The 27,772-nt window shown below is 41.0% G+C and overlaps 4 protein-coding genes across 11 annotated transcripts; 2 read left to right on the forward strand and 2 right to left on the reverse strand.

Annotated features, from left to right (window-relative positions):
• The first annotated feature begins 1,406 nt into the window (after positions 1–1,406).
• rsad1 (radical S-adenosyl methionine domain containing 1) lies at positions 1,407–6,934 on the forward strand. The gene is made up of 9 exons (XM_044181934.1): positions 1,407–1,782; positions 1,984–2,117; positions 2,212–2,416; positions 2,502–2,867; positions 3,651–3,714; positions 3,801–3,948; positions 4,227–4,281; positions 4,443–4,546; positions 4,964–6,934. The coding sequence occupies exons 1-9, from the start codon at positions 1,633–1,635 to the stop codon at positions 5,097–5,099; spliced, it is 1,362 nt and encodes a 453-aa protein (XP_044037869.1). The 5' UTR covers positions 1,407–1,632; the 3' UTR covers positions 5,100–6,934.
• Positions 6,935–7,296: 362 nt separating this feature from the next.
• On the reverse strand, positions 7,297–10,553 carry rasd2 (RASD family member 2). The gene is made up of 2 exons (XM_044181935.1): positions 8,209–10,553; positions 7,297–7,972 (listed from the first exon to the last, which is right to left on the reverse strand). Exons 1-2 carry the CDS (start codon positions 8,753–8,755, stop codon positions 7,464–7,466), a joined length of 1,056 nt encoding a protein of 351 aa, XP_044037870.1. The 5' UTR covers positions 8,756–10,553; the 3' UTR covers positions 7,297–7,463.
• A 2,435-nt stretch (positions 10,554–12,988) lies between these two features.
• epn3a (epsin 3a) lies at positions 12,989–23,074 on the forward strand. 7 transcript variants are annotated; one of them, XM_044180342.1, is made up of 11 exons: positions 12,989–13,272; positions 15,294–16,051; positions 17,799–17,917; positions 18,517–18,594; positions 19,069–19,158; positions 20,004–20,087; positions 20,362–20,491; positions 20,689–20,853; positions 20,958–21,035; positions 21,124–21,360; positions 22,045–23,074. In XM_044180342.1, the coding sequence occupies exons 2-11, from the start codon at positions 15,454–15,456 to the stop codon at positions 22,332–22,334; spliced, it is 1,869 nt and encodes a 622-aa protein (XP_044036277.1). In that variant the 5' UTR covers positions 12,989–13,272; positions 15,294–15,453; the 3' UTR covers positions 22,335–23,074. The 7 variants fall into 7 exon arrangements, with proteins under 7 accessions (XP_044036277.1, XP_044036278.1, XP_044036276.1 ...); XM_044180343.1 differs by having other exon boundaries at positions 15,294–16,018; positions 20,686–20,853; XM_044180341.1 differs by having other exon boundaries at positions 15,297–16,051.
• On the reverse strand, positions 22,608–27,695 carry arl16 (ADP-ribosylation factor-like 16). Of its 2 annotated transcripts, none has more exons than XM_044180349.1 (5): positions 27,551–27,695; positions 24,627–24,682; positions 24,486–24,527; positions 24,184–24,299; positions 22,608–24,006 (listed from the first exon to the last, which is right to left on the reverse strand). In XM_044180349.1, exons 1-5 carry the CDS (start codon positions 27,687–27,689, stop codon positions 23,844–23,846), a joined length of 516 nt encoding a protein of 171 aa, XP_044036284.1. In that variant the 5' UTR covers positions 27,690–27,695; the 3' UTR covers positions 22,608–23,843. The 2 variants fall into 2 exon arrangements, with proteins under 2 accessions (XP_044036284.1, XP_044036283.1); XM_044180348.1 differs by having other exon boundaries at positions 24,411–24,527.
• Positions 27,696–27,772: the final 77 nt, after the last annotated feature.

The following is a 27,772-nucleotide window of genomic DNA, read 5'->3' on the forward strand; positions in this document are numbered from 1 at the left end:
TCAATTACTTAATAAATTACTGTTTTGTACTTTTGTAGTTGGTGGACGATGACTGGCTAATTTCTCATTTGTCACTCGTATAAGTGATTTGTATAACCATCATCATCACAACAAATTCCAGTATTAATCAGCGCTGATCGAAGGTAATTATTTGAAGATGAGAAGCACTAATTAGAGAGTTGTTTGTCCACTAACAGAGCTGAGTTGGCTCTTAGCTCAAAATGATGAAGAGATTTAATTAACTGTAACCTTGATGAGTGAATGCTTTTATAAACATTTGAAAAGTGTTTTGTTTTTCTGTTAAAATGAACACTGATTTTAAAGGTGACCCTACAAGGTTATCTTACTGTCAGTCCACCGGACTGTGCTTTGTTCCTGGAATCAGGGAAATCAATAGCTCATTAAATTTGTTTGATCCTGTGTGAGTAGAGTACAAATCTATATTCCAAATATAGTCTAGTGTTTTCACTGCAACAAAAAACAAAGGTTTTCACAAGGACCTGCTGATATTTAAATCAGTCTCATGCAAAAAGGCCAACACAAATAGTCTACACATTCAGATGTTCATGTACATTGCATTTATTATAGTTTTGCTCCTGGCACCTGTACTTGTTTTATTATAAATGGATGAAAGTCTTAGAGTCCTCTAATTGCGTGCCTAATAAAACAACTGACTGTCCACTTTAAATTCAGTTTGTCTGCCAAACCTTAGGAGTTCCTCACAGCTTCAATTAAATTATCAAAATGCACATGAAAGCCAGACATTCAGAGTCCCTTTAAGTCCTATAAGCAACGCTGATACTTTACAGAGATACGTTTTTGGATAATTCTTTATAAGACATTCTTTCATTCCTCACGGTACAAACTGTAATAACAGCTGAACAGGTGCCTAATTAGACTGATCAAGCACCTGGGCATGCATCACTAGTCACCAGCCACCAACATCTCTTTAAAAAAAATTGAAATATTGAAAAGCACCTTTAAGCCATGTTTGGCACTAAAAGGAGAGGAAGTAATTTATGTTTATACATTTACTGGTACAAGTGTCTTCTTCAGTTTAAGCTACTAACCATGGGTCTGTGATGTATACATGAGATGTTGTTAAGAATTTGATAGAGGCATGTAAAATCAGGTGGAAATAGGCCCAAAACTTCATTCTCAGTTAATCATGAGCCTATTACTCACTCACACACTTACGCTTTTACACAATTAGACCAAACAGTGCTCAAAATGATCTGAGACTGCAGTGTAAAGTAGGTAAAGACTACAGTAAACTGTCCATAGCTGTTTGTACTCAATTTACTGATAGGTCAATTCTTACACTAGTAAAACAGCGCCCCTGTGTGGTCAAACGTCGTAACATAGAAAGATGAAATCACATTTACGTATTTCCTGTTTGGAGCGACGTCACAGCTACCAGGAAGAGACTTGTTAACAGACAGATGACTTTGCGCTACTTTGTAGTTACTTTGGCCACATTGTTGCCATGGAAACTCTGATGCAATTTTTGTCTTTATGATGGAGCCAGACGCGTATGTAGCTGCTATAATGGGACCATGTGTGCAAGTGAAGGACAACCTCGATTCAGGACTCAGACAGACAGTTAAATACTAGACACATACTGTCATCAGAATGATCAGACACACGTCGCGGGCGGCCAGACGTGCCCTCTCTCCCGGCCTGCTCTGCTTCTCGGACACTTCCGGTGGAGAAATAATTGAAGATGTGTTTGAGTGGACAGACTCTCCACGTCTCACGAAGCAGGCGTCTCTCTACGTACACGTGAGCTAGCTTTGGTCAATTTAACTGATTAAATATTTTTATGCAGAGATATGCACACACATCTGCGAAAGCATAGGCCTATCCATGCACTGAATTAGATCTATTTTTCAGTCTATTCTTAAAAAAAAAAGCAAATTCTATGTCATGTCTAGAAAGTTTGCCCAAATTATGTCAAAGTGACCTTCCTCCTCCCTTATACAGTGGCCTTACTGTCTCAGAAGATGCTCCTACTGCAACTTTAACAAGTATATACCCAGAGAGAACAATGGCCACATAATGACTGAGTGCCTTCAGCGGGAGACTGAGACATTGCTGCAGCTCAGTCAGGTATCTTGGTATGGTGATTTGTTCCACATCTAATCATCCAGTATCCCCTGCAGCGTTCAACACATGCCTTCACCCACCGTTAATTTTGATTTCTCCACACAGCATTACCTCAGTATTTTTTGGTGGTGGGACCCCAAGCCTGGCTCACCCCTCAACCATTGCTGCAGTCCTGGAAACTGTTTCCAGGCAGGCGAATCTCTCAGATAAGGCCGAGGTCACACTTGAGGTCAACCCTACTCCTGTGGGAATGTCAAAGTTAGAGGACTATTGCTGTGCTGGGGTGAACCGTTTCTCCATTGGGGTCCAGGTGAATATAAACTATCTGATCACAGAAGATAAGATTATGAATTGTATAGTTGCACAGTCTCCGTATCACATTTTCAACCCTTCAGTCTTTGCAGAATGAGGATTTGAAAATTCTGGGGAGAGACCACAGTTCTCATCAGGCCTTGCAAACTATTGAAGAGGCCAGGAGGTTGTGCCCCGGGAGGGTGTCGGTGGATGTCATGTTCGGACGGCCCAAACAGAGCGTTGACTCCTGGGAGAATGAGTTGTCTGAGCTGTTGGGGGTGTGCGATGACCACGTGTCTCTGTACCAGCTGACCTTGGAGCGGGGCACCCAGCTGTTCAAACAGGTGCTACGAGGAGAAGTGTCTGTGCCCGCTGAAGATGTGTCAGCAGAGATGTACCAGTGTGCCAGGAGGACTCTCCACCAGCATGGCTTTCTGCAGTACGAGGTGTCTAACTTTGCAAGACGTGTAAGTCCTCAGCAGAAAGACAGTTCACTGATTGTCCTCCTCACCTTAGGAGACATTGATTCTTTCATAAAGATTATAGTCAAGTTTATTAGTAGAGAACCTTTGGAATACTAAAAACAAAGTGCTTTATGTAAGGAATAAAAATACATTACAACAACATTTAAAACACAGTAAGGTAGTAACTTAAATATGAAAATAAAATAGTTAATAAAATAAAATTAATTCAAGTTCAAATGTATATGTAGAGCAAAATATATACAAAACAAAGTGTTTTAATATTAAGTAGCCCCAAATTTGATAACAAGACTTAGACTCTACAGCCATGCTAGCAGCTCTGTGAGGCTGTACACAGCGGTGCTTTGAGCTAAATGCTAACGTCAGCATGTTAATATGCTGATGTTTAACAGGTATAATGTTCACCATGTTCACCATCTTTGTGTATCAAGTTAGCATGCTAATATTTTCTAATTAGAACTAAACACAAAGTGTAGCTAAAGCTGATGGAAATGTCATCAGTTCTGGGGGGTTTTCTGTCATAAAGTATGAGATGCATTCAAATTCTGTCCTGATGATGGCGCTGAAAGTTAAGGGATCACCAAAGTTATTACAATTCATCCTGAGGGCGATATAAATGTGTATAACAAATTTCAGACCAGATTTTATTACTATTATTCAGCTTTTTTTGTTTTTCATGAAATGCCTTCACCACACGGCAGATGTCTGCTCTGTTTTGCGCCTGACCAATCACAACAACACAACAATGCTTTACTTTGTTTTATGTAGAACGCAGTGAGTCATCACAATATGAGCTACTGGAAGGGAAGACAGTACATCGGTGTCGGCCCAGGTGATCTATTACCTAGATTGACAGCATCGATCAATGAAATGTTGTACTTGTGGAAAAGTTAGTTTTAACATTTTTGTCTGCGACAGGAGCTCACGGCCGGTTTGTTCTTCCGGGGGAGGGAGGTGTGGCTCGGGAGGCCCGGACCCAGACTCTAGAGCCTGACATCTGGATCTGTGAAGTCCAACAGAGGGGACATGGGACACGGAGGCGGATTCAACTCAGCCATCTTGAACTGTGAGCTGTTGCACTTGCAGGCAGTGGTGTTGTGTAATGAGTGTATGTGGTTATTACACCAGACGTTCTCTGCCCATGTGAAATCTAACAATTATGTATCAGCCAATTCAACACAGTGTGAGAAACATAGCGTTGGAGGTCGCTGTACATGTGCTTGCTGTGTTTCAAACATTCTGTCCTTGTGAAACGCTATTATCAGACTTGTCCAATTACTCCATTTACTCACTCTGAAGCCTTGTTACTCTGAAGTTCTCTTATGAAAGATGTTCGTTTGGCAGATTGGAGGAGGTGCTGGTGATGGGAATGAGAATGACCGAGGGCATTAATCACAAGGTGAAGCCTTTATACCTACATGAAATATATACACTAATGGAAAATATTCTATTCAGCAGTATCTGTGTAATCATCTCTGTTAGTGATGATGATGTTCAGTATTCAGTAAATTTTGTGAAATGTGATAATGTTGTTTGTGGTCATTTTCTGCTATTTAACAGCACTGGGAGTTGTTTAGCCCTCAACTGGGCCTCCATGAAGTCTTTGGTATGTCCACCGATGTCCAAGAGTTGCTACAAAGTGGACGACTCATTCTTGATGACAGGTGACTTATGGCTATCATTATACAAAGTTTTACATTTTCACTGGCTAGGAAGAGATTACCCACTTATTTTCATTATCAGTTACTCTGCAGATTCTTTTCTCAATTATTCGATGAATCATTTTGTTCATAAAATGTCCGAAAATGGATGAATTCAAATAGCTCGTTTTACTTGACCAGCAGTCTAAAACTCCAAAAATATTCAGTTAACTATAATAAAGGACAAAGAAAAGCATCAGATCCTCACATTCGAGAAGCTGGAACCAGGACATGTTTGGCATTTTTGCTTGAAAAATCAGTGAATCGATTATCAAAATAATTGCAGATTAATTTTCTGTCAATCTATTAATCAACTACTCGTTGCAGCGCTACACTTGTGTCTGAATCTCTTCATCTATTTTTTTCTTCTTTCCTTATTAGAGGTCTGCGCTGCTCCTGGGATGGACTGGCCTTACTGGACAGCATACTGCCAGCTCTACTGGTGGAGCTAGAAAGACAAATCAGTCAGAGGCTACAAAGTTTATCTGTCATGGTAACTCAAACCACCACAAACTGATCAGTGACAGTCCCTTATCTTACTGGTTATAGAGAAATGAAACAGGCCCCACAGGCTTTTCTATTATACTGACCGTGTATCATACTGTAACAATCGCCATCACTCTGGTTTGGACGAGACTGCCATTTTAGCAAGAAAAGCCTTGCAGACATGGCATTTAATATATTCTCAGACTTGATTAATTTGACCACATACAATAGCTGCATGTGCAAGGTCTTTTCACATATCATACTGTAGATAGAAATTAATATTAATTTCCTGGCCAACTCTCCCTGGGTTCCTCTGTACATCCTTATAAAAAGGTTCAATGTTCTTTAAATAGACTCAATTTCTCTGTTGGAACACAAATGTATTAATTAATCCTTATAAATGGGTAGATTGGAGAAAATTCTGGAAGTGCTTTGTTTTACGGGTCTGTAATTTCCTAATTATTTCCTTGTAATTTCCCTGGGAAGATCTATGTAATGTTTTACTAAGTACAGAGAAAGTAGAGACAATGTTCAGTTGAGTCTTTTAGTCATTAAACAGCTACAACAATACAACTTACCGTTCAATGAAGAATACAGTTCACAATAGCAAATGTGTAATACATTTTAACGGAGCATATATTTGAAGAAATTCGTCTGGGAATGTACCACTGCTTATAAACTCAACAAACTAAACTTAGTAGGGAGTATAGGGAAAGACATAGAGATCTATAGACATAGTTCTTTCCAGGAAACTTCCATATTAGGCTTTTATTAAAGAAATTATGGACCATAAAATCTAGTGTTAGCACATTTTTCTCCTCCTCCTTTTATGTGGATTCATTCGTTGTTAACTGCTGTTATTCAAGAAGATTTACAGACCCATTCAGCAACACTTCAATCAAACTCACTCCACAAATCAATATAATAGATATTGCAGGAGAGGAAATGATAAACACCAATGGTGTATGCCCTGTCACTTTCTAGTAAGGACTATTACTTTTTACAAGTGCTGTTACAGCCACAGAAGATTCATAAACATAGATTGATCTCGTCAGTTCAATAGTGCTTTTACTAGTGAAAGGACATGCAGGTGTTTGCTGTCTCATTATGGATAAATGGATGAATGAACTGATGGACAGAGTGTCTAGATAATTGCCCAAAATCCACTGGAGGTGTGAAATGTGAGCACTAATGAATTGTGTTTATTCTCTTCTCTTACAATAGTCATTTGGTATGTTTTCAGTTTTATTGTGGCCTGTTTCTTTTATTTATTTATTATGTTCATATAACCACCACACTGTGTTCCCTAACGGACGTCACTTGAAAATACGTGACTGCACAGCCTGACATAACTGTGCGTTTGGGATTTTTGTTATTCATGAGGCCAGTCGTTTTTTTTTCTGCAGTGATCACGACATGCTGTCAGTGTTAAGACTGAGAAACAGCTCACTCTCTGCTCTAAGATTCATGAAGCCTCATGATGAGTCCTCTGCAGTAACACCAGCTTCAGCAATCTGATTTTATTTTCCACTGTATAAGACTGAACTGAACATTTGTACTTCATTTCAGCAGCCAGAACATACTGAATAACTGGCCTTTTCTCCATCAATCCATCCTTTTCACAAACCAAGGACACTCGTAATGGACAGCCCACATAATAATTTCTTCCTGGAGACCTGAAGAATGGGTTGGATACGGTGTATTTACTAGTGACAGGATATAAATGGAACCTCTACTCAGCCACAGAGCAACAGTGAGAGCTGAGTTTAATGTAAGCTCTCTCCATGGTGCTGATTTCACACAGTTCAGTATGTCTCTCTCCTCTCGCCCACCTCTCCCTCTTTAATAAATGACGCTCGGACTCTTTGTTTCCTCTGAATACCTTGGTGACACGTGTGTGCGCAGACTGTTGGTGCTGATTAACCAGGCTGTGTCACACCTCGATCCTTGGTGCCATTCACAATGTCGTGGGAGGCTTTGAAATGTGAACAATCTCTCGTATCTGGTAACATTTATTAGAAGACGTTTAAGGTCGGTGTGTGAGTCATCTCCTCCCACACACTTACGGTCATGTTTTGCATCATCACTTGAAAACAATTGCTTACGTCCATGAACACGTGTTCATTACTGCAGTAACAATATCTGTCTCTAGCTCCTTGACCTGTTTCTTAAATGGGATACATGTCTGAAATTAACTGATTTATAATACAGATGACAAAGCACATATGACAATTAGAAATATTCATTTTTTATTTATTATAGGATCATATAATATTACATACAAAAAACAAAATATGAATGCACTGGTCCAGCCAGGTGCTACAGAGTATAACTCCTTACATAATACGACATTGCAGCATACTACTACAATTGGTTTATCGAGAAGGCTCACAATTCATTGAATCTGACACCTCTCGGGTTTGTTGTGTTTGGTGCTTGATCTTAGCACCAGCCGCAGGTCGCTGGTGAAGCTCGGGCGGCGCGCCAGAGGGTCCATGGCGGCACAGGGCGCTCCGAGTACCAGCCTACGGCTGCCTCTCTGGCCGATGCACAGCGACTGGTAGGTGAGGATGGGTATGATCTGATGCCGCGACGGTCTGGTTTCGTCAGGCAGTCCGCCCAGAGAGGCAAGGGCTCTGAACATGCTTTCCAGTCCGGTGCCGTCTTTAGCCGAGGTTTCGAAGAACGCGACATCCTCACCGAGGATTTCTGTCGCCTCTGACCGTCCGACGGCCCTCCGCGCTCCCAAGTCCGCTTTATTCCCGCAGATCACTGCTGGTACTCTCGCGGGATGTTTTAATTTCAGTAACTTTGCCTTAGCAGCTTTGATCTCGTGGAGCAACTCGCAGACTTCATCGAAAGACTCTCTGTCATCCAAACTGAACACAAGCAGAAATGTGTCACCTGGAGAGAAAGAGCATCAACTATTAATAATTAAAATCGACTTTAAGGACACAATCACAATTCTCAGAACCTTTTAGGATTTGCCTGCTAACAATACATTTCACAGTGAGGTTATTGTGACGTTTTTATGTCAAATGATATTCCTAAAACACCGAAATTGTACAGTTTCTCTCGTGTAAAACAGTAGCCTATTTCAAAACATCCTGACACTTAAAACAACACAAGACTGGGCTCACCCGTCAGTATGGATAACCTCCGTTTTGCAGGGAAGCTCCTCTCACTTGCGGCGTCCAGAAGATCGACTTGGTACGTCTCCCCTCCTATGTGGAACAGTTTTCTGTGAAAGTCCTCGGTTGTGGGTTCATAGTGCTCTTCAAATTCTTTACCCAAGAACCGCTGGAGAATGTTGGTTTTGCCTACTTTGGGTGCGCCAAGCACAACTATTCTGTGACAGTTCCTAGGCTTGGTCAGACCCAGCTCCAGCAGATCCACGGACCTTTTTGGGAGTCGATCACTCGAAACCTGCCGATTGCCTGAACTCGAGGATGTACTTGCAACCACTTTCTTATCCTGTTGTCTCCAGCGCCCTTGAACCGTTTTGATGATGCCCATGCCTGTCTTCGATATGTTTGAGACAATGGGGTGCTGGGGTACAGGGGTAAGGGCTGTGCTCTGAGGGTGCGTAATGCGTGATTGTTGATGCCCGGTGAGAGAGTTGAACATTTCGAGGATGCCATCAACGGGAAGGTAAAACTTCGCAGTTGTGTTCATCGCCGTGTTCATTTAAGCGTCTCCAGGCACCGAGAGATCAAGTTCTTACCAACCCAGTTGCTTCCCCATGTGTGCGCAGAAACAGAGCCGAGTGTCCTCTCTTATACACCCACACCAAGCGCAGTTTCTGCGTCACCGCCTCATCCAGAGAACACAGTCCTTTTATAGAAGCACGAAGCAACCTACGAACAAAAAACAAAAAAAAACCCAAAACCCAACACACTCAAGATCTCCACTTTAAGCCCTTGTAATTTCCCTTTGAAGAAATTAGCTCTAGATAAGTCTTGAACTATATAGAGGGGATTTCACATGGTATGATTTCCAAAAGTTTTAAACTTAAATTATGATTTTGAACATTTATTCTGAGACAAACCCTTGTAAGAAAAAAGCATTTTGTGCTTCACATGCAGGTGTTTCCTGCCTCATTATGGATAAATGAACTGATGGACAGAGTGTCCAGATAATTGCCTGTCATCGTGGACACTGGAGGTGTGAAATGTGAGCACTAATGAATTGTGTTCATTCTCTTCTCTTACAATAGTCATTTAGTATGTTTTCAGTTTTACTGTGGCCTGTTTCTTTTATGTATTTATTATGTTCATATAACCACCACACAGTGTTTCCTAACGGACTCCACTTGAAAATACGTGACTGCACAGCCTGACATAACTGTGCGTTTGGGATTTTTGTTATTCATGAGGCCGGCCGGTATGAACAGGACTTGCATACAACCCCCATTGTTTTCTGCAGTCATCACGACATGCTGTCAGTGTTGAGAAACAGCTCACTGTCTTTACACGGATTCATGAAGCCTGATGATGAGTCCTCTGCAGCACCACCAGCTTCAGCAATCTAATTTTATTTTCCACTGCATCAAGGGAACATCATTATGAAGGCGTAAATCATTACCTTTCGCTTTCTGGGGAAGAACATGACTGCATTCACTTGCATCAATAAAGCTGGTATTTGAGAGTGAAGGTTTAGCCAGGGAACACAGTGAAAGCTGAAGGACATGTCTTACCTTGTCTGACTTATACTGAACAAGCAGCACCAAGCATTTTGTCAATTCATTTCAGTAGCCAGAACATACTGAATAACTGGCTTTTTCTCCATCCTTTTCACAAATCAAGGGCACTCTGAATGGACAGCCCACATAATAGTTTCTTCCTGGAGACTTGAAGAATGGGTTGCAGATGCAGTCATACAGAAAGGAATGGCTGATTGCCACATAGAGAGAAATCTCATTTCAACAAGTGTAGTTCAGCGAAAATAGAAAACTATGTTGCGATGGAAAATATAATAGAGGTACGTTTTCTTTGCCCTGAAATGGATGATGATGTACTGATGGAAGACAAACATTCTGGCACAAACCTGTTCTTCACAGTATCAACAACAAAATACTTTCTGGAATTAAAAATATCTATAACAAAAAACAAGATGAGGAGTCATTAATTATTTTTGGGCTCCGGGAACCTCCTGTATATCTGTCAGACTTTCAGAAGTCTGCTACAGAAAATGACGCATTACTTCTGTTTGGGGTCTCGGAGGCCTCAGCTGTAAAAATACAATGGATTTTTAAATGACCTATATCTGTGATTGGTGCTGACAGTTCTTTTAACGCAGGACTGCCCCTCCCAAATACACCCAAAATACCCAAATACCAAATAAGTCTATTTGGATTTCTGTTAACGGAGTTTTACAACAGTTTGTTCAAAACAGGACTTCTCTGGGTCTTGATCCCAAACATTAGTAACGTCATAGTGAAGGATTACATACTGTACATTTCTTTGTATGTGAATGACTTTCTGGAAACAAAAGGAATATATAGAGGAATATATATTTGAAGTGGTGGAATGTAGCTAAGTACATTTACTCAAGCACTGTGCTTAAGTACAGGTTTGAGGTATTGTACTTTACTTGAGTATTTCCATTTTATGCTACTTTATACTTTTACTCCACTACTTTTATTTGACAACATTAGTTAGTAGTTACTTTGCAGATTCAAATGATTGATTAATACAAAATATAAACAGCATAATGAGTACTTTTCTGGCACTTGAAGTATATTTTGATGTTAATACGTTTGTAATTTTACTTAAGAAAATCTTTTAATGCTGGACTCTTTTCTACTTTTACTTAAGTAAAATATCTAAGAACTTCTTCCACCATTGTATATTAGTGTATTTATGTATAGCATACATAACATAAAACATGAAATATTTCTTTATTTGTTGTAAGAACAATGCTTTATGGTAATTTCCATATTTTGTCACCTTCATCAAATGTCCAAGTTTTTCTTCTTATTGGTTTTAATAAGGTCAGAAGAAGGCAATTATTATTATTTTTACACATACAGTGGTGGTGTCTGTGGGACAAGTCAAGCTAATGTCAACAAAACACAAAGGTTAATGCTGCTACCACTACTGTAATTTACGCTGATGAAGGGCTCAGTCTCAGTCACTGCCCTTAGTCACAGTACAACGTCATACTGGGATAGTGGCTGTCAATTGCATGTGCACTGACACACACCTTCACACCCTGGTGACATGAGTAAATATAGAAACCACTTTCACTTTCATAGGATACGGCTAGGCTTGCATTTATGGAAATTATTGGACAACATCATCAACCCATCAAATAGTCACATACTGTAGCGTCATCTTAGACTGTTGTAGCGCCATAATCTGTTTGACTGAGCAGATTCACACCTGTGGAACTTTGTTGGTTTTGTTAAGTATAAAAAGTAACTAAATATGTAGAACTAACCGTTGGTGTCTTTAATTATCATTAAAAACACAATAAATAGCATTATAAAATCAATTAAAATCTAATTTGAACAGTACTTGAGAAAATGTACTTAGTTATGTTCTACCACTTCACAAAACCACTAGAGGGCAGCAAAGAGAGACATGAAGTTTTACAGTGAAGTTTTAGAAACTAGATCCTCCAGGACAGAAAGTGATCAGTGATTACACATATTTATGTTGTTTAACTTCAAATATGAAAAAATCTCCCTCTTTCTCACACACAAAACACACACAAGAAGTCAGATTTCCTGTCCTGCGTGACATCACTGCCATGCAGTAGTAGGCTGGTGTTATTCCTCACTCCTCCCTCTCTGTTTTCCCAGACCTCGCCAGCATACATCTCCCCTCCACCCCCCCGCAGTGACCTCATCAGGCCTTTGTTGGGAAACAAAGAATGTTCAGGCATCTGTTTTCAGGAGAAATAAAGACATAGGGTGCCAAGACAGAGAGGGAGGGCCGGAGGTGTATGAAGTTGAGCTCAACTGACCAGATCATGAGAGTCACATAAAAATTAAACAGGGAGCTGCGAGTAAATGAATACTCCCACAGTCAGGAAAGCATACTACAAACTTATGTGAACCATTTATCAGAGCTAGAAATATCCCACCAAAGTCACATTTAAGAGCCAGTTTCACTTTGCTTGTTGGACTTATGCTTTCTGTACACTTTGCCCTTTTGTCTTTGTTGCTTCAAGGTGGAGCTGGTATTTCCTGTATATCCTGCTCAGTCAACCAGCCACAAGACCCACTGCTCTCTCCTGCTGATCCTTCTGTACTTTCGTACAACCCTGTAGTTGGCTAGAGATTACTTTGCACATTTGATTGATTCCAAGCCAACGTAAATACAGAATACAGATTTTAGGCCTTGTATAATGCATAAGGATGTGACTTCAGACAACAGTCCATTAGTGATGATAAATAAGTAAAGAGCAGAGATGATGAAGCTGCTGAAAAGGAAATGTGGTTCATTGTTGAATCCCTGTGGGATAACATGTTCACTCAGTCTTCTAGGAAGTGTTACCAGCATAGCACTATGGGAAATTAAAGGGTCTGTGGTACTCACTTCTATGTTTGTACCCACTTTATTTTTACCTCCCAGTGCAAAACTGTAATATTCATATGTATTTCTGCCTGTGTAGATTCTGCAATATTTATTCAACATGATTTGCTGAAATTCAGTATAGGATCACTGTTGTTCTTTAGGATGTGAACTGATTTGTCTGAACGAATGCAAGCTGTGGTCCTAACAGTGTGTCTACACTTACACCGCATAGTCCGTAGTTATTTTTGTATTGTGCATGTACATTATAATTCATGTGTGCTCTGATCACCTGCTCCAGTAAGCGCAGATGCTTTCCCACCAGGTAGTGAAAGGGTTAAGTCTGACTCTCTGCATGCACCGAGCAGCCCTCCCTCCGTCCCTCCTCTCTCCCTCTCCATCCAATTTTACTGTGTGTGTGTGTTTTATAGGGGGCCCTTTTCCATCTGCAAGCCCAGTGGATTTATGATATGCACACACAACTAAGTTTGACAATAAAGCACCGCTGCGCTTTAGTTTTCGATTCATTGTGAGCACACACGGTTTTCCGCGGATGCGTCCCTCTATGCTTTAAATATCTTTTTACTAAAGCTCCGGGATATGTCGAGAGGCGGAGGCGTTTCTTCTTCAATCCACCCAAAGCCTCCCAAAGTTGGGACCCCACTGACGCGCTATGACATGAAGGTAAGAGGGAAAGTGGAAGCTGTAGATGGGGTCGTTGCGATCCAGCGTTTTCTTCTTTATTTTGTCGAGGTTTTAACTTTTTTAACTCGGAAACATAGCTGAGTCACGGTCGCATAGCCTACTTCACCTACCCGATCGCCCCGTTTGACGCAACGCATGATAATGGATTCCAGTCGTCCTGGTTTGGGACAAAAAGGACATGTCAGAGAAATAAGTTGAATCGAGACCTGTGCTTTCATCCAGCGGTTTAGTGTTTTTCACACATCTGTAGAGTATAATAAAACATACCTGGGCGAGCATGTAGCCTACTGTAGGCCTGATCTGGGAACAGTTTAGACTTTGCGTCCTATAAGTAGCCTAAAGGCTAGATAAAGAGCGTTAGGGAATAAAAATATCACTTTATACTTTGCTGGATTTTTTAAACAAGAAAATGTGCTTGATAGATACATTGAATAATCAAAGTAGATAACAGATCAAGTAAATAATTCAGTCCTGTGTGTCATCATGTCAAGGTCATAAATTGTAGCTGTATGAGAAATCTTCATTTTCAGAGTGAGGTGTGTTTGACAGGAGTGTTTATGTATGTGTGTGTGGGGGGGTTGCCACTCTCCCTCACCCCCTATTATCAGTCTGACTTGTGTGATGCTAATTTGTTAGTCTAAATCAAGTTGCCAAACATGTCACAACATTAATTTAGTTTCATAATTATGAGTGTGTGTACAACAGTAATGGAGCTTGCAGTAGAAATCTGGCCAGCGGGACCGTTTAGATGCCACTCTTTGATCTTCCTGTTACAGCATGCCTCTCTCTGTCATTAACTGCATTAAACCTTTCCTTACCGACTTTCATTTACAGGAAGTTACAGGATGGGCATATTTTTAACTGACTTTCTAGTTATTCCTCCCGGGAATCAGGAGATAATGGGACTGAATGGTGAACTGGGCCGCATTGGTCACCACTTGACATTTAACCTGTGGTCAGCTGAGCCACAAACATTTAGTCTCTTACTACCACTTCGCAATCTATTTTCAGCATAGGGAGCTCTCTGAAAGATATAGCAGGCCAACTTAGTGCCGTCACTATTTCATTCATAGTATGCCCACAGCCTGCTGAGGTTTTCAAACTAAAAGGTTTTTATTTCAAGCTAATATATACAATGTGTTACAATGTGAATTTTACACCCATTATAAAGCAGTTTTGTCATATTCAATATTTCAGACTCAACCATTTTAAAGCCCATCTCTCATCTCATGCAGTATTTTTAATTTTTGGAAATGCTTACTCATGACACAGCACTTGACTCTCAAATGAAGGGATTGATTGTTCATGTTCATCCATCTCAGTTTTTAGTTAAATAGATGACACAGAGGGAGTGGAAAGTTATTGGTTAGACTGACTCACTGTCCTGACTACGTAAGGAAGCAGTCCAATGTCCAGGGCAAAGGGGTACATATTGTACTGTAAAATAAAATTGTCTTGTTTTTAAACAGCAAACTATTAGTGATTCTGGTGGACTACTGTATGTGTATCTGTGTAGGAGTTCAGCTGTTTTTTGAGCCTTCGAATGCTTTGAAGTGATGTAATCAGGTCAGAAAAACAGCAGAGGTGGAGTTCCTGGGTCTGAAACTAATATTTTCTTTTCAGGGAAGGAAACATTATTTTGCAAAATTTAATTTAGGAAATAACTGTCAAGCTGATCATTGCTTACTTGGGAGCAATGCACTGTAATCACTCACACAGATCTCTTCAAGTTGTCTCAGGGAAAACTGAGCCCAGGTGTTGTGTTTCACATTGCTTAGAAGGGCTGAGTTGTTCCTCTCTCCTTCCAAACATAATTACTGAGTGTGTTGAGCTGTAGTCACCAGTGCTGTTTAGTAATAACATACAAAAGGAGTAACAATACAGAAGATGTGATGTTTGTTCTCTCCATTAAAATCTGACATAAGAAAAATAATCTTAATATGACCTGTAACAGGCTCAAATGATCTTTCTGTGCATCTAATTTGTACGTTCCTTTCTAGCAGGAACACACTTGTGGACGTCACTGAAGTTGCCAATAGGAGGACGACTTCATTGAATTTTTACTCTGAACTGATCTCTAACGAGCCACCTTGCTAAGGCAATACAGTGGGCTGGCCTGCTGTTACTATCTTTTGCCACCTGTGAAACACTACTGCCATCATGCAGACCTCATCGCTCCGCCGCCAGATGAAAAACATGGTCAACAACTACACGGAGGCCGAGATCAAGGTCCGGGAGGCCACCTCCAACGATCCCTGGGGTCCTCCCAGCTCGCTCATGTCTGAAATCGCAGACCTGACCTTCAATGTAGTGGCTTTCACTGAGGTTATGGGTATGATCTGGAAGCGGCTCAATGACCACGGTAAAAACTGGCGGCATGTTTATAAGGCACTGACCCTGCTGGACTACCTGATCAAAACAGGATCTGACCGTGTGGCCCATGAGTGCCGGGAGAACATATACACCATCCAGACGCTGAGAGACTTCCAGTACATGGATCGAGATGGACGTGACCAAGGTGTCAATGTCCGGGAGAAGGCCAAACACCTGGTGGCTCTGCTGAGGGACGAAGAAAAGCTGAAGAAGGAGAGGAGCCAGGCAATGAAGACCAAGACGCGCATGACGGGGGTCACCAGCAGCTTAGGCTCTGGATCCCTGCCTCCTCCATACCCAGGAGGTCGCACTAGCCGCCCCAGCTCGGCAGGGGTCCACGGGGATGAGTTTGGTATGTGCAGAGGCTCCCCATCCTCCTTTCACTGTGAGTAGCAGGGACATCTGACGTTTGTATAGACACTGTAACTTTATACACCCTTTATGAGACACAAGCACACTCATTACATACTCACTCACACTTTAGTTCCTCAAAATACACAATTATCTGAATGATACCAGAATATTTTCTTTGTCATGTGACCTGACGGGTCATGTGTTTATTTGGTCATGGGTTTATCAGATAAATTCAAATCTGATCTTATGGATGATGAAAGTAACAGAATAGCTGTGTTCCTTAACTAGTTTATCAATCACCTAATTTATGGAGACGCTGTCGTTTATATATTTCTAGTCTCTGTTCTAGTCCCAGTTTTTGAGATATGTACATCAATAAGTTCTCACCTGTGATTTCTCATTGAGGTAGATTCTATTTTAATACCAGCTGCACATTCCAACATTTAAGTCTTGATGAGTTTAATGAAATGCTTGTTCTTTTTGTCCTCTGGTGTTTTAATAGAACGCGTTTCAGTTTTGCTCTCTACTGATGGTTGGTCATCTGCATTCCTTTCATTCTCCTGTTTACAGTCACATCAGCTAAACTGGATTTACAAAAGAGAGCATGCCCTGTTGGTGCTTGTCTCAATCTAATGTGAAACCACAGCTGAATGCCATGTTTACTTGTGTGCTTATAAGATCTGTTACGCTACTGCAGAGATCTTGGGTTAGGTGGCTAGATAATATAAACCCCAAGTGATCTCTCTACGTAGTACGTAGAGGTTAGGACATCTGATGTTATTGACTGTCAACTACAGTAAACAGTTCAAACTTGAAAGCATATCGTGGAAAAGCATAAAGTTGCTGTATGTAGCATTTGTAAATGGTGGTATGGTGTGTACCATATACTATTTGTGTGGTCTGTGTGGTGTATGGTGTTTATTAAAAGGTGTTAGTAGCAGAGCTGTGGCTTCACCAGTTACTCAGTTATACTTTGAGGCCTGTTTCATGGTGTAAACAAAGACAAGCCCACAGATGGCATCTGACTGTTTTATTACCACTAATTCCTCAAAAGTCCCTTTTCTTCAATACATTTTCCATGCGATACGCGTTCCTTGCATACTTTTGTGGGCCAGAACGTGTGCCAGTGGAAACATGTGGCACACAGTTACCACAGGACACCGGTGTAGGGTTAGATTGTTGGACGAATTGCTGATGGATGTTGTGGGTGTGGGTCAGGTTGGCTGCAGCTAATCACCAGCAAGCATTCCAGCTCAGGCGGGGGGATATTGAGGGGCGGCACAGTGAAAACGATTGGTTTCTGAGACCTGACTTTGCCAACGTGTGGCCTGCTGCCCTCTTTTAGCCCTTTGACCCACAGCCTGACACCCAGATTGGTGTACTGCCAGCCCCCCCAAACCTGGACCTGAGTCCTGGAACCCACCCAGACGATTTGGGGTAATAAGGTGGGCCCCTCTCCAACCCGTCCATTCCTCTCCCCCTCCACCACTCTAACTCTCTACACAGGCGCACCATTGTTCTCAGTGCAGGGAGAGTTAGGCAGTCCATGGCAAGCAATGCCAGCAAAGGCCCTAAACAACGGGCCATGGAAAAAAAACAACATGCAAAAACAGTGCCAGCTCTTTTCTGACCTTGAAAATCAGCCTAAAGTGTTTCTTTCTTTGTTTTCCATCTTCTTTCCCCTCTATTTCCATCTGTTAATGTTTCTGCCTGCATCCCTCTACTCCCCGTTCCTTGCTACACATCCAATCCCCTCTGTTCTTCCTCTGTCCCTGTAGCCTCCTCTTCCTCTCCTCGAGTTGCTCCAGAACTGGAGCAAGCTCGGCCCACGACGAGTGGAGAAGAGGAGCTGCAGCTGCAGCTGGCCTTGGCTATGAGCCGAGAAGAAAGTGAAAAGGTACCTCTAACTGAGATACGTAACACACACACACACACTGAGCACAAACCTCTTATCCCTACAGCACATGTGCCTGACAGAAAGAGGCTTCTTAGCCGCCTTGCTGCTGACATGTTATGTTGCAACGCTGTAGTAAAACATTAAACGGCTCCCACACACATGCTTGGACACTATCTCTCATGGTGGTGAAGTCACTCCTACTGCCTGTCTCTACTAGGTCACCATTTCCCAGAACCTTTAACAGAAAGTGATATCATCAACTCTGTCTCTGATGTGGTCAATAATGGCGCTTTGACCAACCAGTGTCAAAGAAGAGCTTTCTTCCTGAAGAGTGAGGAAGCTGTGAGTGAAAGAGTGAGAAGGCAGACAGGATGTGTGCATTGATCGACTCCTAAGCATCCACAGCCCGCCTTTGTCTCCATGGCAAGGGCAGCCGTTGCCCTCTGTGACTTCTGCTATTATGGGAATATATGATAGGGCATAGCAATTTCCATATATTTGATCTCTGTGATACTCTTCTCTCCTAAATCAAGCGAGCAAAATCAAGCGTGCTTTTACCTTTCCTTTTGATTAGTCTAATTCTTCCTGCTTGACCCTAGCCACCTACTACAGTGGATATTGATGAACAGACCCAGCTCCAGATCGCTATGACTCTCAGCAAGGAGGAGGCCCAGAAGGTACAAGTATGCTGGGACTAGGGATGACCCTTCATTTGCATCCTTTGCCCTTTAGCACATCTCTTGCTAGCTCTGTACACTGAAACCAACCTTACGGCCTAGTCTGGGCCCTTCTGAGAAACAGCTGCGTGTACTACTCACTTTCCTTCCTACATTTGATCTATGGCCTCTCTCACCCCTGAACAGCAAAAGGACATGTAACATTCTCCAGTGGCTAATCAAAGGAGGCTTCATCCTTCTGTTCCACTAACGGTTAGATCTTTCCTCTTAGTCCAGTAGTATGAGATGCCCATGTCAAACACTCTGACCTCTTCTGGTCTGGTGTCAGGGAACAGCAACAAGTTAGACCGCTTTATTCTGCTTGGGACATCTGTAGAATTGCATGCAATGTACTGTGAGGATGTCCAAGCATTATTCCCACTTTTGTTGACCAAATACTGATCACGATTTCCTCTCCGGTAAACACCCTCACAGCCAGTTCAACGTGCACCTCCCACAGTGGATATGGATGAGGAAACCCAGCTCCAGTTAGCCCTGAGCCTGAGCAAGGAGGAGCACCAGCAGGTAGGGTTCCTTGGGGTCACTGGGGATGGAGGGGAAAGAGACGCTTTTTGTTTTGGAGCTGCTGCTGTGTGAACATGAGATTTGAAACCCCAACTGACAGTGGGAAGACTTGACAAGATCACATTCAGATTTGCATGAGCGGTCCAGTCAGAATTTTACATGTTTGATTTGAATCACTTCAAAACAACGTGAGACAATGGTCCATGATGATTTGCTCTATTTTGCAAAACTCTAACTCTACATGATCTTGAAAATCAGTAAGTGGTCTTGAAATCTTAAATAAAAAACAAGGCCACATCAGGGTTATAGTTGGGATTAAAATAATGTAGTGTGCTCCTCCTTTAACCTCTTTGATCTTTTATTTCAGTAGGGAATCATCCTGTTTGTTTTTAAGTTTTTATAATCACCTATTATAAAAATGTTAAACTTATTTCCACACCCTCTGCTTTCTTTGTTTTGCCACAAAAAAAGAGTTTAAAAGAAAGTTGTATTCCTATCACTCTGTTGTATTATCTCTGGCAACCTTTTTACCCCACCTCTCTCTTCCTGTCTCACTCTGTCCCTTTGTCTTTCTCTCTCTCGCTGTGCCAATATACTTTAGCACAATAGAGCTGCTCTGTTAGAGATCACAGTGATGCTCTCTCTTTTTGACCAGAGAACTTTCTGGTTCGTGCCTATTGCACACATCGATCTCTGGGTCTTATGTTGCCTAGGAAAAAATACAAGCTGGCGTTTGTGCTTGTGTGCAGTCACTGAGTCATAAATATAGTATGATGCGACAATATGTGAATTTTGCCAGAAGCTGTCTTGCCCAAAGGTGTCCATGTGTCTGTATCTGTTGACAGGAGCAAATCAGTCGCCAAGGAGATGAGTCAATGCTCCGGAAAGCTCTGGAGGAGAGCAAACTTGAAATGAAGTCTAAAGGCGGGGTATGAAATATTGGGGTATGGAATATCTCAATGGGGGTGATGAAATATAACCATACATTGTAGTTTACATTGTTTTTTCTAATCCTTTGAGAACATGCATTTATAGACCAATATATATACATTGTGATAATGATAGGCAGGATCATTGGGTCTGATCTGAGATTTACATCACAACCATTAAATACACTGTGGAAATTTTAAACTAGAGAACTATCAGTGAGTGCTGAAGCAATATACTGACCTGACACAGATTCTTTCTTGTTCATGTGGTCAGACCGCCTTCATGGACCTGGTAGATGTTTTTGCAGTGCCCTCAGATCCGCCTCCTAGTGACCACCGATGGAATAATCCCCCAAGCCAGGCAGCTGCTCGCCCGGGGGGCACAGACCCCTGGGACTCCCTGGGTGAGCCTTGAGTTAGCTTACCATGACCAAAGCAACAAGGGTGTTTTTCTGAAATGGATATACCATACAGTGTAGTGTTTGAAGTAAATCTCTTCATGCATATTTACAGTACAGTTTGTTCTGCTCACATGCTACGATAAATTTACAGCCATAGAACAGAACCGTCTCTTTAATTCACCTCTGTTTTTATAAAGAAGGCAGCACCAACACTTTGAGAGTGGATCCTCCCTGGATGGCACCGCCAACTTCCAGCAGCCCCCCTCCACCGTGGGAGCCCCCAGTCAACCCCTGGGATGACCCGCAGAACAATGTCTCCAACCTCAACGCCACAGGCCGAGTGTGGGCCTTCCCTGCCAACACAGGTGAGTCTGTGTGTGCATACACGCACTCATACAGCTCAGCCAAAGATAAATATTTCACAATAATTAAATGAAATTGTATTTTGGTATGTGTATTGCCTCCTCAGGAGTTGATCCGTTCTCAGAAAGAGCAGCACTCAAGGGAGCTGTCAAGGAACCTTCTTCCCGAACTGGAAGCCCCTCAGGTAAACAACATATTTGTTTTTACTGTTCTCACTGTGGTTTTGTGCACCCTACACATTTGCAATGTCAGAACTCTTTTTTTGCTGTTAGATGGAGATATGTTTGATGACGCCATGGATGGAGGTCAGATGAATGTAAATGGACGAGGGGAGGGCAGTCCTGAGCTATTTGACCTGTCATGTCTTGGAGAAAGCCTGGCTGCACCCAGCCCTCGTACATGCCGGACACCTGAGGCCTTCCTGGACCCCACAGCAGCTTCTTTGGTAAACCTGGACAGCTTGATCCCAGCAAATCCTCCAGCCAAGACCAAGAACCCCTTTCTATCAGGTATTTATTGTATTATTGGCTGTAGATGCAACACTCATTTTGTTTGTTTTCCCAGGGAAAGACCAGGAAAGTGTGTACTCTAGATTTAAATCAGTTTGGTGTTTTGCCTTATAATTTAGCCCATTAATTGCAAATTCTGCGTAAATTAGTGCGAACCATTTACTGGAGCATACCATAAGTGTACTGTATAGATTAATTCCTAGCTTGTATTTGTTTACTGCATTTCTGTATGGAATAAAAATGTACTTGCAGAGACAAGAATGGTAAAACAGTTGCAAATATGGACTTTCTTTGAAAACTCTCCTTGTTGATATCCAAACCTTATTAGTGTGCTGCTGAAAAGCACAATTTTTAATGCAGAAATTGCCATATTCACATGATCCTTTTCCTGTTCCTAAATATTTGTTTGTCTTGTGGATTTCATTTTCTGACAACATAGCTTGTTAATGCAGTAATTTTGGCAGCCGGCCTTTAAATCTCAGATGTTTTAGCATTCTTGAAAGCACCAGTGGGGAAGAGTTTTCTGAACATTCACTACAATTGTAGTGCCATGCAAGATTCACTGACAAAAATAAAAACATTCACAATGATTGATTTATCCGGTCCTAAATCTCAGAAATGATAAATCCAATTTAAATAACTTGTTAAAGCAAATCTAATAGTTTATTTTTCCTTTCTGTCTAGGGCTGAGTGCTCCTTCACCCACCAATCCATTCCAAACTGAGCAGCCCAAACTAACTCTGAATCAAATGGGCCTCACCTCTTCGGCTCCCCACGCCACCTCTCTTCCGTACAGCGCTTCCTTGCCCCTGCCTACGAGCCACCAGCCTGCCAGCCTACCTTCGTCACTTACTCACCCCACCCAGCCTGGTCTGGGCCTGCCAGGGAACCTCCCTGAGCCCTTGTTGCCCTTCTCTTCAGCCAGCACTGAGGGATCACATGCTGCAGAGAGCAGTCAGAACCCTTTCTTATGAGGACCAACCAAACTGGAGAAAATATCTTAGAAAAAAGGGGAATGCCATTAGGTTATGGTCTTGAAATATAACTTGCATAAACCACAGACCAAACTGCAGCCCGAAGGACTTGTACGTAAACCCTATTCTTAGTTGTTTTTATATTGTGGTATAATACAGTAATCATTACATTGATGCAAGCTGGTTCTGCTCTTCACTGCAACAGTAGTGTCATGTAAAACTGTACGGCATAGCCTATTGCGAATTGACTTCAGATGCAAATGTACACAAAAGCACAGTTTGATAATATTTTATTGTCTCTTCACTTAGCCATAATTACCAGGCAAATGTATTACAGCTTTTCAAGTAGTCAACAAGTCTCCTGCTCAGCTGTTTGTGTGATTGGCTTAGCTGGCCACTTCTGCTGTCATTATACTCCAGCTCTGGAAAAAAATAGATTACCGATAAGAGACAAGAGTTTGAGAACTGTCCAGTTCTTGAAATGTTGCTTCATCAACATGGTTAACTTTGTGGGGCTTCTGTTGGACCAGAACTGAAGAGAAACATCGGTGTATACATGATTTCAATATAGTGAAATGAATTGCTGGGGTTAACTGAATGAAGTTATAGTTGGGGAGGGCTGTAAGTGCTTCTGAATTTACTATAAGCAAGGCAACATTAGAAAATGTATAAATCATGAGTTTTATTCATTGCTTGTGAACCACTGACTCATCAAATATAAGGGGATAATTAGAATGCTGCTTCATTCTTCAGCTGGTTTTATTGTTTTGTATTTTCTCATTTCCTGTGATATCAACACATTTAATATGAAATCATCATAACTCAGACACACACCCAATACCGGTTACAGTATTTGTTGTGCATTTTATGCCTCCTGCTGGTAATGACTCATTACTATTATGCTGCATCACTTACATCAATCGCTCTGACAAGCCAAGCTCTTATAACATGTGTTTCTCACACTTAACTAGTAATTAAAACTGTGCAAGAGCTTATTTTATTTCAGAATAAAACTAGTACTTAGAGTAGCAGGAGGTTTCCTCCAATGTTACGAAAACACGCAAGTCCTATGGTCACACTACAGGCAGTCATGAATCCCTGCAGTTCACTGTTTATCTGTCTGGAATTGAATTAGTAAAAGTGACCAGTATAACTAATTGTTAACTGCAGGTACTGCAGGTAAGACCTACAGTAGTGTTGATTTAACAAATGTTAAAATGGCCAACCATACAATCTTTCCATCCTGCCATGATATTACTAATACATCTCCTTCCCCTTTCTGAATAGTCACCATATTTATATGGTGCCAAAGACACAACATTAACAGTTTTTCTTGTCATATGTTTTGCCCCTTTTTCAGTGGTGAGTCCACCACTAAACACATCATTAAATCCTCTTAAAAATGGTATGTAAACAGGATTTGCACAGCGAGGATACTGATATCTCTGTCATCATTCAAAGTCCTGTGAGAGTAGCATCACTTTTTATAAAGAACAAACTGATGATAGTTCACTTGATGATGGACTCCAGCCAGCTCAACACCTCCTGAAGTCCCTGTCCAGAGCGGGCACTGAGTTCCAGTGTTGTGATTGGCTGAGTAGCAGATGCAATGATGTCATCCATCCTGAGCAGCGACTTTATCTCTGTAAGACTCATGGTGCAAGGCATGTCCCTGGAAAAGGGTGGAAAGAAAAACAAAAATAAGAAAAAATACACAATGGAATGAACGGCTTTCACCAACAGACAGAATCATGATATTGGATACATATTGTGTTGAACCTGCAAACAGTGATGCCTTGCAGGTATGGCAAGTGAATGTAGGGATTGATGTGTACGATTAGAGTGTTACCTCTTATTGAAGAGAATAAGCACAGAGGCACTGTGCAGAGGCTCAGCAGACAGTACTGACAGCAGCTGGATACAGGAAGAGGATATCTGAACGATGTTGGCTGAGTCCACCATGAACTACGAAAAAAACACAAAGAATGAAACATTCAGTCAAATAATTCCAACAGTCAATTTATTTACCTCCATCAAATGTTGCAAATAGATGCAGTATGTATACAAATAACATACAATGACAGAGGAGCAGTCTTTGAAGTAACTCGGCCATATAGGGCCCATGCAGCCTCCAAGCTCTCTTAATGTCACCTTCTTCTTCTTCAGTGTCAGGTCTGTCAGGTTGGTTCCTACCTGTGGAGGTTTAAAGAGATTGGAGGAATTACATGGATGGGCTGTCTCATCAAATCTGAGCCTGCAAACTTATTAAAACTACCTTTTATTATTACTTACTGTAGGCAGAGTAGAAGGGGGTGCCTCCAGTTCACCTAATCCATGCAAACTGAGCTTTAAACAAAATCTGTTAAGAAAAGTATCCACAGGAGCTAGTGCTGTGACGATTATCACATTTATCACAAAATGTGTTCAATATATAATAATAATAAACTGTATTTGTATAGCACCTTTCATACAAAAAATGCAGCTCAAAGTTCTTTACAACAAAGAAAATTACATGCACCGAGTGCTTCACATGAAAGACATAGAATGAAAATAAAAACAGGGATAGAATGCCATAATTAATGGAAAATAAGATGGAAAATAAAACCCTCTTGATAATAATAGTAAAAATACAATTAAAATAAAGTTAAAAAAATAGAATACACAGAATGCATAAAATCACGTAAAATACAGCATTTTAAAAGTAGTGCAGCAGTGCAATGAACTGCTGCACTTCTTTTAGTGCATAGTTTCCAGCTTGTATCAGGAAAGTCACAGCTAATTAAAGGCTAAAGTGAAGAGATAAGTTTTTAGCTTGCTTTTAAAAAAATATTTAGTGAGCTGGCTTCCCTGATAATAGGCAGTGATGTTCCATAGCTTTGGGGCATAATTGACAATAATAATAATAATAATAACTTATTTGTATAGCATATCTCATGCAAAGACGCAGGCCAAAGTGCTTCACAAGACATAGCATATCAATAATAAACAACAAAGGCAATAGAAAAAAGAAAGAAAATAAATAGACAGTTTGATAAATGATACCAGCAACGTCAACCCAAATTAAAAGCTAAGTTAAAAAGACAGGTCTTTAATTTATTTTAAAAATACCAAGGGAGTTTGCTGTCCTGAGATCCACAGTTTAGGGCCGTAAAAACAGAAAGCAGCCTCACCAGATTTCTTGTGGGACACTTTAGGAGCTTCTAAAAGAAAGGCAGTGGATGATCTGAGAGTTCTTGTTGGGACATTCAATGAGAGGCAGTCACTAATGTATGAGGGTGCTAGATTATTTAAGGCTCTCTAGAGAAGTAAAATTACTTTAAAAATCAATTCTAAAAGATACAGGTAGCCAGAGCTGTGATGCAAGCAGAGGGGTAATGTGATCTAATCTTTTTTTGTATAGTTCAAAATCCTGGCTGCAGCGTTCTGAATTATCTGTAATTTTCTTAAAGACTTTTTAGGGAGACCTTTACTCTTTTTACAGGTAAAAAGGGCATTTAAGGAACTGTGGTTGTCTGGTGTAACAGAGATGTAAAGTTGTGTATCGTCCATGTAACAGTGATATTTTACATTATGGTGATTAATTATGTTGCCCAGAATGCTTCCCTGAGGAACGCCGTATTCGATGTCAAGTGTCTGTGACACAAAGTCACCTAAACTAACAAAGAATTTTCTTTCAGACAGGTATGAGCAAAACCAGTTGAGCACTGTGCCAGAAAGACCCATCCATTTCTCACGTCGATTGATTAAAATGCCATGATCAATCGTACAAATGCAGCGCTCAAATCTAACAGAAAGAGGACTGCTATATTGTTTGAGTCGGTTGAAATTCTTAGGTCATTTACTACCTTTAATAAAACGGTTTCAGTGCTATGGTTGGATAGAAAAACTGGCCGGAATTTATCTAAAATGTTATTGGTATTCAGATGACCTTGTAACTGCTCAAATACAATCTTCTTAAGAAGTTTACTTATAAAAGGATGATTTGAGATAGGCCTGTAATTAGCAAGGTCACTAATGTCCAGATCAGGCTTCTTAAGGAGGGGTTTTACTAGAGCTGATTTAAAAGCAGAGGGGGAAGGTAGCTGACTGCAGAGACATGTTGATTATTCTTGTTGTTTCATGGGAGATGCACTGGAAGCTGGATTTAAACAAGGTGGTAGGAACGTGGTCTAGTGCACATGTGGATGACTTCATTTAGTTGATGGTGACATACATTTCATCATCTGTTGTCAAACTAAAGGATGTCATAGTAGATGCTCACCTGGCAGCAGATCGCAGAGTTGATGAATCTTCATTTGTAATACTAGATCTAAGGGATTTAGATTTTTCCTTTAAAAAATAAAGCAAATTCCTGACATTTGAGAACTGAGGCTTCATAATTTAAACTGAAGGGCGCAGATGGGTTCAAAAGGGTGTTTATCGTGGAGAAGAGGACTTTGGGGTTGTGTTTGTAATGATCTTTGAGAAGTGGGCTTGTCTTTCTTTTCTGACAGCATTATTGTAAATTCTCAAGTGAGACTTTAAGATGTCAAAGTGGACAGTTAGTTTACTTTTTTCCACTGTCTCTCTGCCCTGCCACAATTTCTTTTTAGCTGCCAAATAGCAGCAGGTTTCCAAGGTGATTTGTGGGCTACTTGCCGTTTTTTAATTCTTGGAGGAATTAAAAAACGGCAAGTAGCAGTTTCAAAAGAAGACCTCAACTTATTATTAAAATCATGAAAAACACAGAAATGGTCAGAGATGGGAACGTCAGTGATATCAGAGATATCTATTTTGATATCCCTTGTGATAACCAGATTTAATGTATTCCCATGGTTGTGGGTGGCCCTCTTTACATGTTGCACAAGACCAAAACACCTAAAAATTTCATAGCATTAGAATCAGCATATTATCTTAACTGTTTATAGGGTATTTGGTCAGAAAGTGGCTTTTTGTGGTAGTCGTTTTTCTAATATTATGTTATTTAAAACACAATGTGAAATAATATTTTAGTCTCCTTTTTTTCACTTTTGTAGCATTTCACTTATTTACCTCAACTGATGCAAAATTACATGAGGGTATCGAGTTATATGTATAAACTAGTTACTTACCTAAATTAGTTAACAGTTACTGTACGCTACTACATTAGCTCATCAGGCTAAATAGGCTAACTTTACAGTACTGTATACTTTGTTCCAAGTTCTAGCTCAAAACATTCAGCAGGGCACAAAGGATATTTTGTAGCCGTTTCAGCAACAACGTTTTTCCGACGCCAGTTGCTCCAAGAAGCAGACAAATTTCATTGCTACTCATATCGGTTTTCCAGCAGAAGCATAGCGAAGCCAATATAGCCGATGTAGCTTCATTAGGCACCATGGCGACGCTCACATGACCTTTTTACGTGGCTGTGGTTGGACGAAGTAGAAATCAATCATTTTGGTCTTGTTTCTGATTGGTTA

Source organism: Siniperca chuatsi, linkage group LG21 (genome assembly GCF_020085105.1).
Source record: "Siniperca chuatsi isolate FFG_IHB_CAS linkage group LG21, ASM2008510v1, whole genome shotgun sequence".
Taxonomy (NCBI): domain Eukaryota; kingdom Metazoa; phylum Chordata; class Actinopteri; order Centrarchiformes; family Sinipercidae; genus Siniperca; species Siniperca chuatsi.